Genomic DNA, 12,540 nt, shown 5'->3' with positions numbered 1-12,540 from the left:
CTACAACTGGTTGTTTACTTACACAAGAAAAAGTAACATTTAACAGGCAGATGAATGCATTCAAGGTCACCTGTTAAACCCTGAAGTAGTTGCTGGGGATAAAGATTGTCCAAACCTTTCTGGGATAAGAGTTCTACAAAGACAGTCCTCTCTAAATATGTAATACAAAACTCCATAAAACATTAAGAAAACATAACAGGGCACCATAAGTCAGAGCAGATATGAAACAGTTTGCAAGTTGTTCCACTCTTTTGATGCACAATGAGCTCTACTCATCCATCTGGAACATATTTGACATTTATCGCCAAACGGCTCCTGTAGCTCTAAAAATAGCAAACCTTACTTGCACACTTATTTCAAAGCCTCTGGCAATAACCCAATCATTAACCTAACCTTTGACAAAGGCACACTATAGCAAAAAGTCATTACAAAGATCGTGTGAGGGGTTTAACAGTTACCTTTACAGTAGGAAAGCCCTGCTGAGTGCGGTCCTTCACTGACCCTCTGCTGCCTTCGGTCAGGTAGCGGGCTCGGTGCTGAGTCTCAGGCTGAACGAGGATCTTCAGCTCCTTCCCTTCACACTTCTGCGGGTATTGCATCAAGAGTGTTCCTCCTTTCTGTTTGGTTGTCTTAGGATCATCAGAGCTGCAACAAAGACCATTCAGATCACTTCTAATTCGAACATTTTATGACATTTTTATTTTAGATAACGGCAACTGGTATTGAGTAGGAAAAAGCAAAGAATGTGCGGGAACTTGCTTTAACAGATTCGTTAACACCACGCGAGGCTCTGTGCAGTGCAGAGTTAAAAGGCCCTCCATCAGCCAAGCACATTCTATCCACAGCCCTTAAAGCATTCAGAGTAATCTGTTTATTTAATCTGCTCTGCTTATCCTAGGTCTTTGAGAGAGGCTCTGTGATTCACTGTGGCCGACCATTGTTTGTACTTCAGTATCCTGCCCCTCCCTCCCCTCTGATCTGTCCGCTCTTCTTCACTCAAAGTGTGGTGGGAAATTTAGAGCCGGAGAAGTTTGTTGAAGATTTCCATCTGTCGTGTATTGGTCATTTCCTAATAATACCTATACCAACAGTCAGGGTGAGTGCTGGATGATATTATCCAGAAGGACCTTTGAAATAGTAACAGAATAAAGATTGAGTATCTACAGGCGTGAACAACTACCAGTGAGAGAATTTAGAATGAATAAAAAGTCAACTAACTGCTCAGCAGACCACTTCCTACATTTAGTGGAGTCCATGATTTCTTTGATCACTGACAGATAACAGAAACTGGAAAACCTGAATGGAGTGGCTTTCATACAGGGCAGGAGGCTTCACTGAATATAAGACATTTAAATTTTAAGAATGACAATTATTTTAATAGATCTGATTCAAATTGAGCACAAATGAAAGAACTCTTAGTAATTGGCATATCTTCGAAAAACAGGAAAAAAATCCATTCACTATTTCTAAGAGCTCACTGTAGTGACTTTTCCACCATCTTGGAACCGGTTTCCTTCTGGTTTGGGCTCCTAATTTCGAATTGTTCTAAGCATTCTGACCGATAAATAAATCTACAGGTTGTTGTGCATCCCAACTGCAATAGGTCATGTCAAAACTGGTGGAAACAAGTGCTGGCGCATAAGATGATACCAATGTTTCAAGAATCTTGAACAGAGATCTTGAACTAGAGTAACTTTGGTGGAAAGGGGATATGTGATGCCTTAAATTTGCTTGTTTTGTTTGATCATCACTCAAAGAACCTCAAAATGTTTAACTGACTTTATATTTGACAACAAAAAAATGCAAATCCTCACATGCTAGAAACCGGAATCAGAGAAAGCTTTGCAATTTTGCGTGAAAAATGAGTGGATTATTGGATGGATTAATCAATCATTAGAAAAGTTGCTGATTAGATTTGAAGCATGAGGTTTATCCCTCCAGTAGAGCCTCAGAGACTTTGGCCTAGAAGATTTAGAAATCTTCTTTAGAAATCTAACAAATTAATCTAGGTTAAAGTATTTCAACAAATGACTAGTCTATCAAAGGGTTTCACCAACCTTCCTTTTGGTCCAGTTTTGCTGTCCGGGCCTAACTGTGACAGGACAAAGTGGGGACCTTTGGCACTGTCTGCATCAAATACGTCCATGCTAGCCTCCTCTGCAGGCACAGACTTTGGACCTGGCCTCTGGCGAGGGGTACGTTTGCGGGACTTCCGTGGCACTTCTGTGTTGTCATTGTAAGAGATGCTGCTCATGAGACTGAAGTTGGAGAGCGAGTCATCCAGCCAGATGTTGCTGCTCTGCTCTGAGTCCAGGGAAGCTTCATCCTGGCAGGACATAAGGCTGTCGTCGAGCAGGTCTTGTGGAGGTGGAGAGATGTTCAGTACAGTACGGCGCTTCGATGGGGTCATCTGGTGATGTGGATCCTGGGGCGTTGCGCCTCTTCCTCCTCCACTGCTGCCGTTAGCATTCCCACCATCGGCTCCAACAACCTCTGGTACTGCTCTGCTACTCTTGTTGTCCTCTGGCTCAACATTACTGCTATGAACTGGGATCTGGTCACTTGATGAAGTGCTGGAATGGATGGCAGAGCTGGAAGAGGTGGAAAAAGCACTGCGGAGGCCTTCCATGGTCATAGAAGAGGACATGGCATCTACAGTGCAAATAATTAGACCGTGAATAAAGGCATCCTAAGCAGTGTTGGCTAGCAGTCCCATTTAAGCAGCAAAATTGTTTATGATTGTTTTTTTTTTTTGCTTTTCTTTGTTTCTTTTTTCTTTGACCAATTAAATTTTCCCCCATTTCATTGGATCTATTATGTGTCAGTAGTGCTGATAATATCTGAAGATCTGTAATAAAATGTACAGTATGTGAAGTGCAGTATGGGTGTGACTAGAAAGGGACCAAAGAAGAGATATGTAAGCAGTCCCCCCTTATCAAAAATCTTTAAAAGTGCTGAGTAAATTAACTTACAATTGAATCGAATAACTGAGTGACTTTATCAATATTATTAGCGCTGTGTTCATGTTGAACAGACTAAAAAGCAAAAATGTTGGAATGGAGAGGGAAGTTCAAACCAAAAATATGTAAAATATGATGCATGCCAATTATTGGAGCTTTAATTTTCCTTCATTTTTTTTTTTTGGCTACAAAAGTTAATTTTGTTGGGACTGAACGTAGCCACAAAGACAAAATAAACAAGCTTCTGACCTATGAAGCAGAGAACTGCAGACCATTTTATATGCAGACACTCCCTGCTTCAGAGGGAACTTCCTGGAATATAAAAACGAGACAGCGAATGAGCAATAAGAGCTGAGCAGTAAAAAATGTATTCAGATTTTAGAAAAATGCTTATGACACAGGGTATTTTGTTTTGGCAGAAAATGTTGCTCCAGCATGCTGAAATAACACTGTAATTTCAAAAGCACTCAAATGGTTATAATGAACTAGATGAAGAGTGGGGGAAAGTCTGGTTAGGTTGCAGACTGTAAAAAAAGGAGTTAGACTGCTGTTGACATTCTGGATTTGTTTGGTGACTCATTAGTTTGCAAAACATAGTTGGAAACAAAAAGAGACACATAATGTATGGAAGTAATGTCATTTTGAGCAAGTATCAAAACACAACTCTTTGTGTTTTGATACTTGCTCAAAATGACATTATATGATTACAGACCTAAAACATACAATAACACACACTGTCTGATTTCCAGTTCAGTTCAAGATGTTGAATGGTGGCTTATAAACATTTAACTTCTACAACTAACTATATGTGCACCATGAAAGATTTTAAAACAGCAGTAACACTGCTGCAAATAAAAAAATAAGAACCATCAAAACACAGTTCTGCTAATTCATACTTCATTTTAGGCAGCTGGAAGGGTGGCTAGCAGTCACTTCTCAGAGGAAAGGTTTATATCTGTCAAATAAAAACATTAAAAGGAAACGGGAAGACATGTGACAGAAAGGTTTGCTGAGATTTCTACGTACTAAATATGCTTCAAAACCTGTATTTCCTTTATCGTCTGTGCACCCTTCACTCATCTTGTATTAAGCTTTTGCATTGTTCATTGTTGACATGCAGCCAGACAAGCTCAATAGAGTACTGCAGGAAAGAGTCCTATCATCTGTAAAAAGGTGACCATTTTTAAATTTACCCTTCCCTTAACTAAAAGTCTAAGGGTTTTTTGAATAGGTTTTGTTTAATGCCCTTAACACCATAACTTTATAACTTGTAGATTGAATAATTTATATCAAAATGACACTGATACAACCGCAGTGTAGTTTATTTTGTATTGCAAAGCTTTTCAATTCTGGGGATTTCATTTATGTCTCAATAATGCAAAATCCAGTCAAAAAATCCCTTAACCAGCTGATGCTAACTTCTGGATTAGCCTACAATAATACCTCATCCCGACAGCACTCTGGTGAAATGCAGAACTTTTTCCAATGACTAGTAAACATCTGTTTCAATTGAATACTGTGTAATCGCTACACATCGAACAAAGCATCTGTAGTTCATCTAAAGTGAGCAAAACAAAAGTTTTTTTTTAAAATTGTGAGTGATCCTTTTCCATCTGTCTATATTGCAGGTTAACAGTACGTCTTAATTATCCGCTGTGAACAACAGCTCAACACTGGAAGTGCAATACGGTCAACAAGATGATTACAGCCACTCAAAGCTTCCTAAATTAGTAAATACAGTAAATAAAACTGTTAAAAAAACAAGAATGTTGTGCAACACTGTAAAATAATAAGCTTTGTTGGGATTTCTTATAATTGTGTACTGTAAACGGTTTAAACTATCAATCTATTCTATAAACTGTATCACAAAAAACAAAAAGTTTGGAAAAAAGGCAGGGAGCTCTAAATACTACCTTAACCTGAAATACATGACCTACATTTCAACACTTTGCTTCAAGAGAGACCTCAACATAAGGAGATCACAAGAATCAACAATAATCCCCTCGACCAATTATTGAACGGTTTATCAGCGGTAACAGAGAGATGATCAGTGTACTAAACTCCACCCACATAACTTCTTTATTAAGCAGTTAAATGTTATATTTGTTTTTGGACTGATGTGTCAAGATCACAGAGCAGCAGGCTGGTGGTCTGATGTGCTTTCCTGTCACATACAGGTGTTTGTTTGCCCGCAGGTACAGAACTGTTACAAGATTTTTTTGTTTGGGGGTGGGGCATTATCAGTCCAGCTCGCAAAGGAGAAATAAAGATAGGAATAGAATCCTACCTGAGGCTAGAGCCGCTGAAGGGGGAGGCCCTGCCTCTCCGCCGCTCTTCTGACTCATGACTTTTGAGTTGTGCTGATTGGAGGAAAGGAACTGTAGCTCTCTGGGAAGAAGGTCATACGCTGATTCTGTCGAGAGAGGAGGAGGCAACACATGAAAAAACTATAAGGTCACGTATTAACAGGAACACGAAAGCTTTTGAAACTCGCGTGTCAGCTAACTGACCACTTTTTTCTAAAAATGAAAACATGAAATTGACATGATTTCTTGATGTTTTGAGTCATGCTTTCCTCATACATAACATGTTATGTCAACATTTGCTAGTTAAAACAACAATAACTTTCTGCCACACCGGATCTGGTCTAGTATTGTTTTCCTTTAGCACTGTAGGGCTCATAACAGACAGTTTAAAATGACCAAAATCAGTGCAGGAGGACCACAGATATCGTCTTTTTCATTCTTCACACTGTTCCTCCTCGCCAACCCCTGGCACTCACATTACCCACAAAGCACCAACAGTTTAAGCAGAGATTCAAGCGTGTTATGCTAGTAGTCTCAAGCAGAGAATCAGAGTTCTAGTTTTCTAACCATAGAGTTTTTTTTCACTTTCAAACTTGTAATCTTCAGACCCACCAACAGACTCAAGTGACATAAGCTGAAGCAATTCATTGGATTCTTGCAGCTCTCACAAAAGTCTTTGAACTAGAGCCTGACTTACCAGCCTGCAAATGCTTTTTGTATTTTTTCAGAAAATATCCTGCCTTTGTTACATAAGTTTGTCTCTTTGTTTCTTTCTTAAATGTACAAATCAGTACATTTGAACTTTGGATTGTTGTTCAGAACTGCAACATAATGAACATTTTTCAATGTTTTATCATATCTTCAAGCCAAACTATAAGTTGCCATTAAATCATCAAGCAGACTAATCAATAATAAAAATACTGATTAGCCGTGGCTCTTTTTGTGACATTTTTGTACCTAGCAAACTTTCCATAAACAAGTAAGTGGTTGATGGATTATGTGTGCCCCTTTTCAAGATTGCAAAATTAATTTCAGCTAAAACACTGACACAGGGCTTTGAATACAGCTTGAGGAGGACCAAATAAAGTGGGAAACAAAATGATGAGACTACTTAAGTAAAAAAAAAACCTGCAGCATCCCAAATAAACATTAGATCTCATTACAAACAGGCAGCAGGGTCATACAAAGCCTTTTTTCTCTCCTCTCAGTGCCTCCCTCAGGGCCAACAGGACACGGGGAGGGGAGAAAGCCTTGGGTCAACAGCATGACAACACTTTTACTAGCAGCCTGATTCATCATCCAAATATTATGGTATGAACTTAGAGCGGCCATTACAGTCGCCTGACTCTCTTCTCTGCCAACTGCCAGCTTTAATTACTTGCAGCTGAGTCCCAGGGTTTGGTGTGTATATCAGATACTTAACCCTCCCATTGTTACCACTCACTGTGTACAATAGACAAACCTGGGACATACTGAAACCAGCCCATGCCTCTTCATTCCCAAAGCCCTCCAGTCTCTTACAGCTCGCTGTAGAGGAGCAGGGAATGCTGGTTCCCAGAAAGGGAGCTTAAATCTGGACTCAGCAAACTCATATAACTTGCACTGAACCACACGTACACACAGGATTCTAGTGTGGTTTTACTGGTTATTTGCTAAGTTCTCAAAACAAAATCACAGACACACATGCATGCACATGCACACAAACAGCCCCCCACCACCTCCACAAAAACACTCTCTCTGCCCCTGCATTCACACTTAACTCTACAGTTTTCTTGGGGCTCACTGGCTGACTGCACATGCAGCAACATGTGCTCTGGGTGAGCAACCCTTCCAGTAAACAGATTGCCAACCGCACAGACAGAAAATATGTACTCTTCTCTCAGAGCGGCAGTCTCGAATCACTGGTTGGACTGTTCAAAGTGTTTCCACACTTCCTTGACGTTTTTAAAGACAGAAAAAAAAACCCTGTCTTATTTCACCGAATATTTGTTTCCTCGTAAGCAGACAGAGTGCGATTCTTTATTCACATGTGACAAAAACACTGTTCCTTTCACACAGGAGAAGATCAAAAAAATGTAAAAGGTCAGCCTCGTTAGCTGGGAAATAAACTGACTCCCACACGCCACGTGATGTTTTGATTTTAACTTTAGACCACAGACGTGTTGTGCAGACCACTGAGGAAAACCTTTCATTTTCTGTCCGTCTGTGATCATAATAACAGATTAAAAGCCTGACCGAATATGTTCACGCCACGCTCATATGGTTTTGATCAGGTTCACTCATACTAATAATACATTGTGGCTACCCTCATTAACTGCTTCACATATTTAGTTTGCACTCACGTTCAATGTAAACAAAGAATAGCTGACAAAAACCACATACAGTCCAAGTTTCACATCAGACCTCCTCCATACACTTAGACATTTTTGGAGCCAGAAGTCAAATATTTTTGCTTCTTATACCCTCACCATACCTTGTGATATGTTTACATGGTACATCGTGCAGCCTAAAGGTGAAAAAAGAAAGCACTCACCATGTGAATGGAGGGACTTACACTCCCATTCATTTCCCTCACATTCCTGCTGCTTGCTCTTACTAGCCCTGGCACCTGGGGCGTGGCACTGTTTTTTGGCTGAGTGACTGATTTAACTCCCCTTCAGTCCCCCTCCTCCCCTCCATCTACCTCCCTCCCTCTGTCTTGTTTACTGTGCACCCAGACCCTTTTCTGTACTTGCTCAACAGGTTCGTGGGATTTTCATGTGGAATCCTGTCAAGCAGAAATTAAGCAGTAGAAGAACCTAATTATGCGGACAAATCCAACCTACTTAGATATTATATTACTCAACTTGAAAAAGTACTGCTGAACAAAAAGTGATGGGGAAGATAAGATTAAGCTCACCTTGACAGAACATTTGGACAATGAGAAGGAGAAGGCGCTGGCACCTGCAGCAAACCATGTACAACAACCCTGAAATGTTTACAGCCAAGCCTACATGAAGGCTGCCAGAGACTCCATAGCAACACAGATCAGGGGACAAGTCTTTAAAGCTTTTTGCGTCTCGCGAGAGATAATGTGGAGAAAACTAGAAAATAAAACAGTACTATCCAAACTGGATCAAAGAATTGATTGAGAATGAATTGCCACCACCACCACCAATATCCCTTATAAAGTTCATGCTTAATCAATACGTAGCTAATGCATGACACTAATTATAAATAATATCAAAGTTTATTGATATTTATTATCAAAAAAAATATATCAAGATACTTATGACAGGAGGTGGTGGTGTTCATACCTATTTTGTCCACAGAGGCTGCAAATATCAACACAACAAGATGTTGCTGCTTTAAGTGACACAAACTTGAGCTTGTCTGACTGATTGAGCTGAATGACATGTCTAAATTTTTAAAAGCACTGCAACCGAGGTTTATATAGATTTATCTGCCACTTACTTACATGATTAATCTATTGATAGTTTAATCTCTCTTTTTTTTTTAAATGCTCATGGTAAATGCCCAAAGTAATGTCTACAAACTACTTATTTTATCCAAAACCCAAATACTTTTAATCTATATCATAAATGAGAAAGAAAAAGCAAATCAACCCATACAGGATTCACTTCAGGACAGTTGTGAAAAACTGCACTCCCAGGTGAACCTAATAAATATGCGAATGACTGCACATTCACAAGCTGGACGAACTTGTCAAAGAAGCATTCTTACATTGAAAATGGCGTGACAACACAATGTGATCGTAGAGCAAGTAAAACATCCAGTGGGCGTTACTTCTGCTGTTATAAACATCTATTCAGTGACAGGCAGCAGATTGAGAAAAGGCCACATGCAAGATAAACCAAGACATGTTACATCAGTGAGGAACAATTTGTTAATTGTTGTAGGCCTAGTGCAGCTAGTTTGATCACATGTGAAATAATGCATGGCCTGTCTGAAATTTGATGCTTTAATGTTCATACATAATGATATATAAACCACAATATACCTTGCATCATTGCTTTACAACATCAATTTTGAAACCTTATTGTAAAGTACTTGCTGTTAAACAATCAGCATCTGTTGTGAGATTTCATTATCTTCATAGTGACACGTTGTGAGGCATATTCCAATCAGATTATCTGGGTTAGAGCAATTAGGGTTATTTATAACTTCACTGGCTAACATTACAGAGCTCTTTGTACACCTTATAGCAGCTATAAGGAACTTTCAGTTGTGGTTGATTCTGCAACCCCTGTGGACAAAGACGGCATGAGAAAATGTTGTGAAGATCTTGATCTTCCTAGCATGGGCATTCCTATTTGCTAGATGCATAACAATCAGGTGATAAATCTTCCTTACCATTCATAAAGCATGGCTACATTTAAACCTTTACATTTCCATAAAAGTTATTCCGTTGAGAAAACTTAAGTTAACAAAGGGGAATCCCACCTGATGACAGGCATTAAGAATAAACATAATTACTGCACATAAAATAGCCAAGAGATAAGTAACAGTAAAACTCACTTTGTAAGGTTGGTAAAATAGAGCACTACAGATCTGCAGGACACAGTCTTTATTCTGAGTTGCAAAACTAGCAGTAGCTTTCTGTTTGATATCAAGACACAACATGTTAAAATGTGTGATTTAGTGGATTACATCGCTGTTCTATGGCTCTGGCTATGGCCAGTATTAATTCTGTTGCGCAACCCGTTATATTGTTAATTGCCAGTCTTACAAATCATTAATGTCTGTGCATATTCCCAGGGTAAGGAGGACCTTAAAGTGTGCAATTTCATGTTCCAACATTTAACGTTATCTCTGAACTGCAAAGATTTAACGGTAGGCCATATTTTCTAATGCTTATCTCCAGAGTAATTCATGGAAGGTATTAAAGGTATTGGAGAATTACTTTATGAAAAACATTTCTTAGTCTACCTTCAAAAACATTGTCTGTCGTGCATGTATGGCTGCTGCATATCTAACATTAAGTCTGTATCAATTTGTTTACTTTATGATATCAGGAGTCAATCACATGCACACAGATATTTTCAGCAGAAGCGGCCTTAAAATGATGATGACTGACTTAGCGTATCCTCAATTCTATAATAGCCAAAACCGACTGGCCAACATTATATCAGCTACAACAGGAATTCAGGTCACACAACTTTTGTTTTGACTGCAGACGCTGTCGATAATCCAAGTGCTTAACACCAGACACAATGACTCAAATATGTTGAAATATACTTCTTACAGTGGTTGCCCGAAAGCCTACTACACAATGGCACCTACTGTGACTGAACATTACATTTAAACAGTTGAAGCATTCAGGAAGGAGCATGACAACATCGTTGTTTTTGATAAAATGTTGGTCTGATGAAGAAACATAGAAGAATTACCACACTCAAGCTGAGAGGATGTGTGAAATCAGTCATTGTGCCAGTCTGATCCTTTTGTACCAATGAATATTGGTCGTAACATTTGATTGTTTACAGCAACAAAAACCTCTGAAAACAAGTCAGAAAATGGAGTGGGGGCAAATTTTTAGCCGTTGATTAAATAATCACAGGCGAATATTATGAAATCCTCTCTAAAATTATGTCATTTTCAGACCTAAATGAGCTTGCATTGACCATAGGCAAATATTTCTACCCTGACCATCTTTCTAAACTTGACACCGGTTTACAACAGAAAAGGTTGCTTAGGCTGGTGACATCAAGGAACACTTAAAGGTGCAATGGGTAGGAGAAAGGGGAATTCAGCAGCAGGAATACATGGTTTTCATGAGTGTATTATCACCTTAAACTAAGAATCACTATGTTTTTACAGTAGCCAGGACAAACCATGTTCTTTTGCATTTTTAGTGGCTACCAGAGAGACAAGAAGTGTTCAGTTGGTTGCAATCATCTGCAACCACACCGTTAAATGCCACTAAATCCTATGCAATGGACCTTTAAATGGGCTTGCATGATAATCGATTGACCATAAGTCAATATTTCTACCTTGAGCACTTTTCTAGCTTTAACCACATGTGCTAAACTTCTAGTAAAGGCTGCTTACGCCAGTGGTAATCTTACAAGAATACCTACAGAATCTACTAGATTAAAAATGCTCACAATATTATATTTATATTCCCTGACCTGACCTTTCCTTATGTAGCCTACAATTACAAAGGTATGGAAAGATATATTTTAGGCAAAAAGCAAATTAGGTGTTCAAGTATGTTGGAAAATAAGGGTGCACGATTTTCACTATCACATCATAACTTTCACTGAGAAAAATACAATAATCATGAGATAATGTTATGTTAGTTGTTAATACATTAGGTACATACGATAATATGTTTGTTGGCAAAGGCATCTCTGCAGCACTTAAGGTTCTACATTATAATGCAATATATATTGCAAATTTTGATACTGATATGGTTAATTGTGCAACCCTAGTAGATCCATAGATATTACATAAAAAGTGTCGTAGTTAGGTAAGTCCTGAAAAATTAAGACTGGTAAAGGCAGTTTTTCTCACTTATGTCAGAAATGTAAAGATTTACAATTTTAGCAATAACTCCCAGCATCCCAATACACCCAGTACTCACAATGGTAGGTGAAAGTTAAGGTCAGCGAATCTTTACATCAGGCTTAGTCAAGAGTTTGTGGCATGTAGCTCTTTCAGTCCAGCTAATCCCTGAAGTGATCAGGAATGACCTCCAGGCATCAATGTACATGACTTGCTTTCAGTGACAACCAACACTATCCTAACTTTACAAAGCAGCCCACTGAGACTCCTGTGAGGGCCAAACCGTCAAGCTCACAGCGACAGCGCTGCAACAAATTTAGTGTTAGTGTGCATAAATTGGAAGTGGAAACAACTTTGGAAAAAAACAGTCAAAATCTGGTTCGGGTAATGTTGTATAGCACATCTACCTTTGGCTCTGTGTTTACCCGTCGACTCCAAAAGACGAGACAGACACTGAGCTTAGCATGAAAGCGTGACTTCAGAAAGCAGTGGAATTCTAACTATTTACAGAGGACTACACACAGACACACACAAGTTAATACACACATACTCGCCCAAAAATGCCATGCGTTACTGGAACGTACTAAACTTCTACACAACACTTCCAATGAAAGTTGTTTCTGAATCAGTGGGGACAACACACACACACACACACACACACACACACACACACATACACATTAACATTAACAACCTACAGTACAAAAGAACAACTTGGTGAGCCAATACAGGAATTTCTGTCTGTCTCACAGGAAAATTGTGCTGAG

At 39.1% G+C, this 12,540-nt stretch overlaps 1 protein-coding gene across 3 annotated transcripts in view; it reads right to left on the bottom strand.

Moving 5' to 3' along the window:
- Positions 1-12,540, bottom strand: part of nfat5b (nuclear factor of activated T cells 5b) — a 37,149-nt gene that overhangs the window by 12,607 nt on the left and 12,002 nt on the right. For 2 of the 3 annotated variants that reach the window (XM_037094778.1, XM_037094779.1), the window contains exons 2-4: positions 5,248-5,373; positions 2,058-2,652; positions 459-645 (exon numbers count right to left, since the gene is read on the bottom strand). In XM_037094778.1, coding sequence (XP_036950673.1) covers positions 459-645; positions 2,058-2,652; positions 5,248-5,373 — 908 coding nt within the window. Of the gene's footprint in view, positions 1-458; positions 646-2,057; positions 2,653-3,209; positions 3,273-5,247; positions 5,376-12,540 lie in introns of those variants that run through there. The other variant, XM_037094780.1, reaches the window with a different exon arrangement.

Source organism: Acanthopagrus latus, chromosome 4 (genome assembly GCF_904848185.1).
Source record: "Acanthopagrus latus isolate v.2019 chromosome 4, fAcaLat1.1, whole genome shotgun sequence".
NCBI classification, from domain to species: Eukaryota; Metazoa; Chordata; class Actinopteri; order Spariformes; family Sparidae; genus Acanthopagrus; species Acanthopagrus latus.
This window is presented reverse-complemented; position numbering and strand designations above follow the sequence as displayed.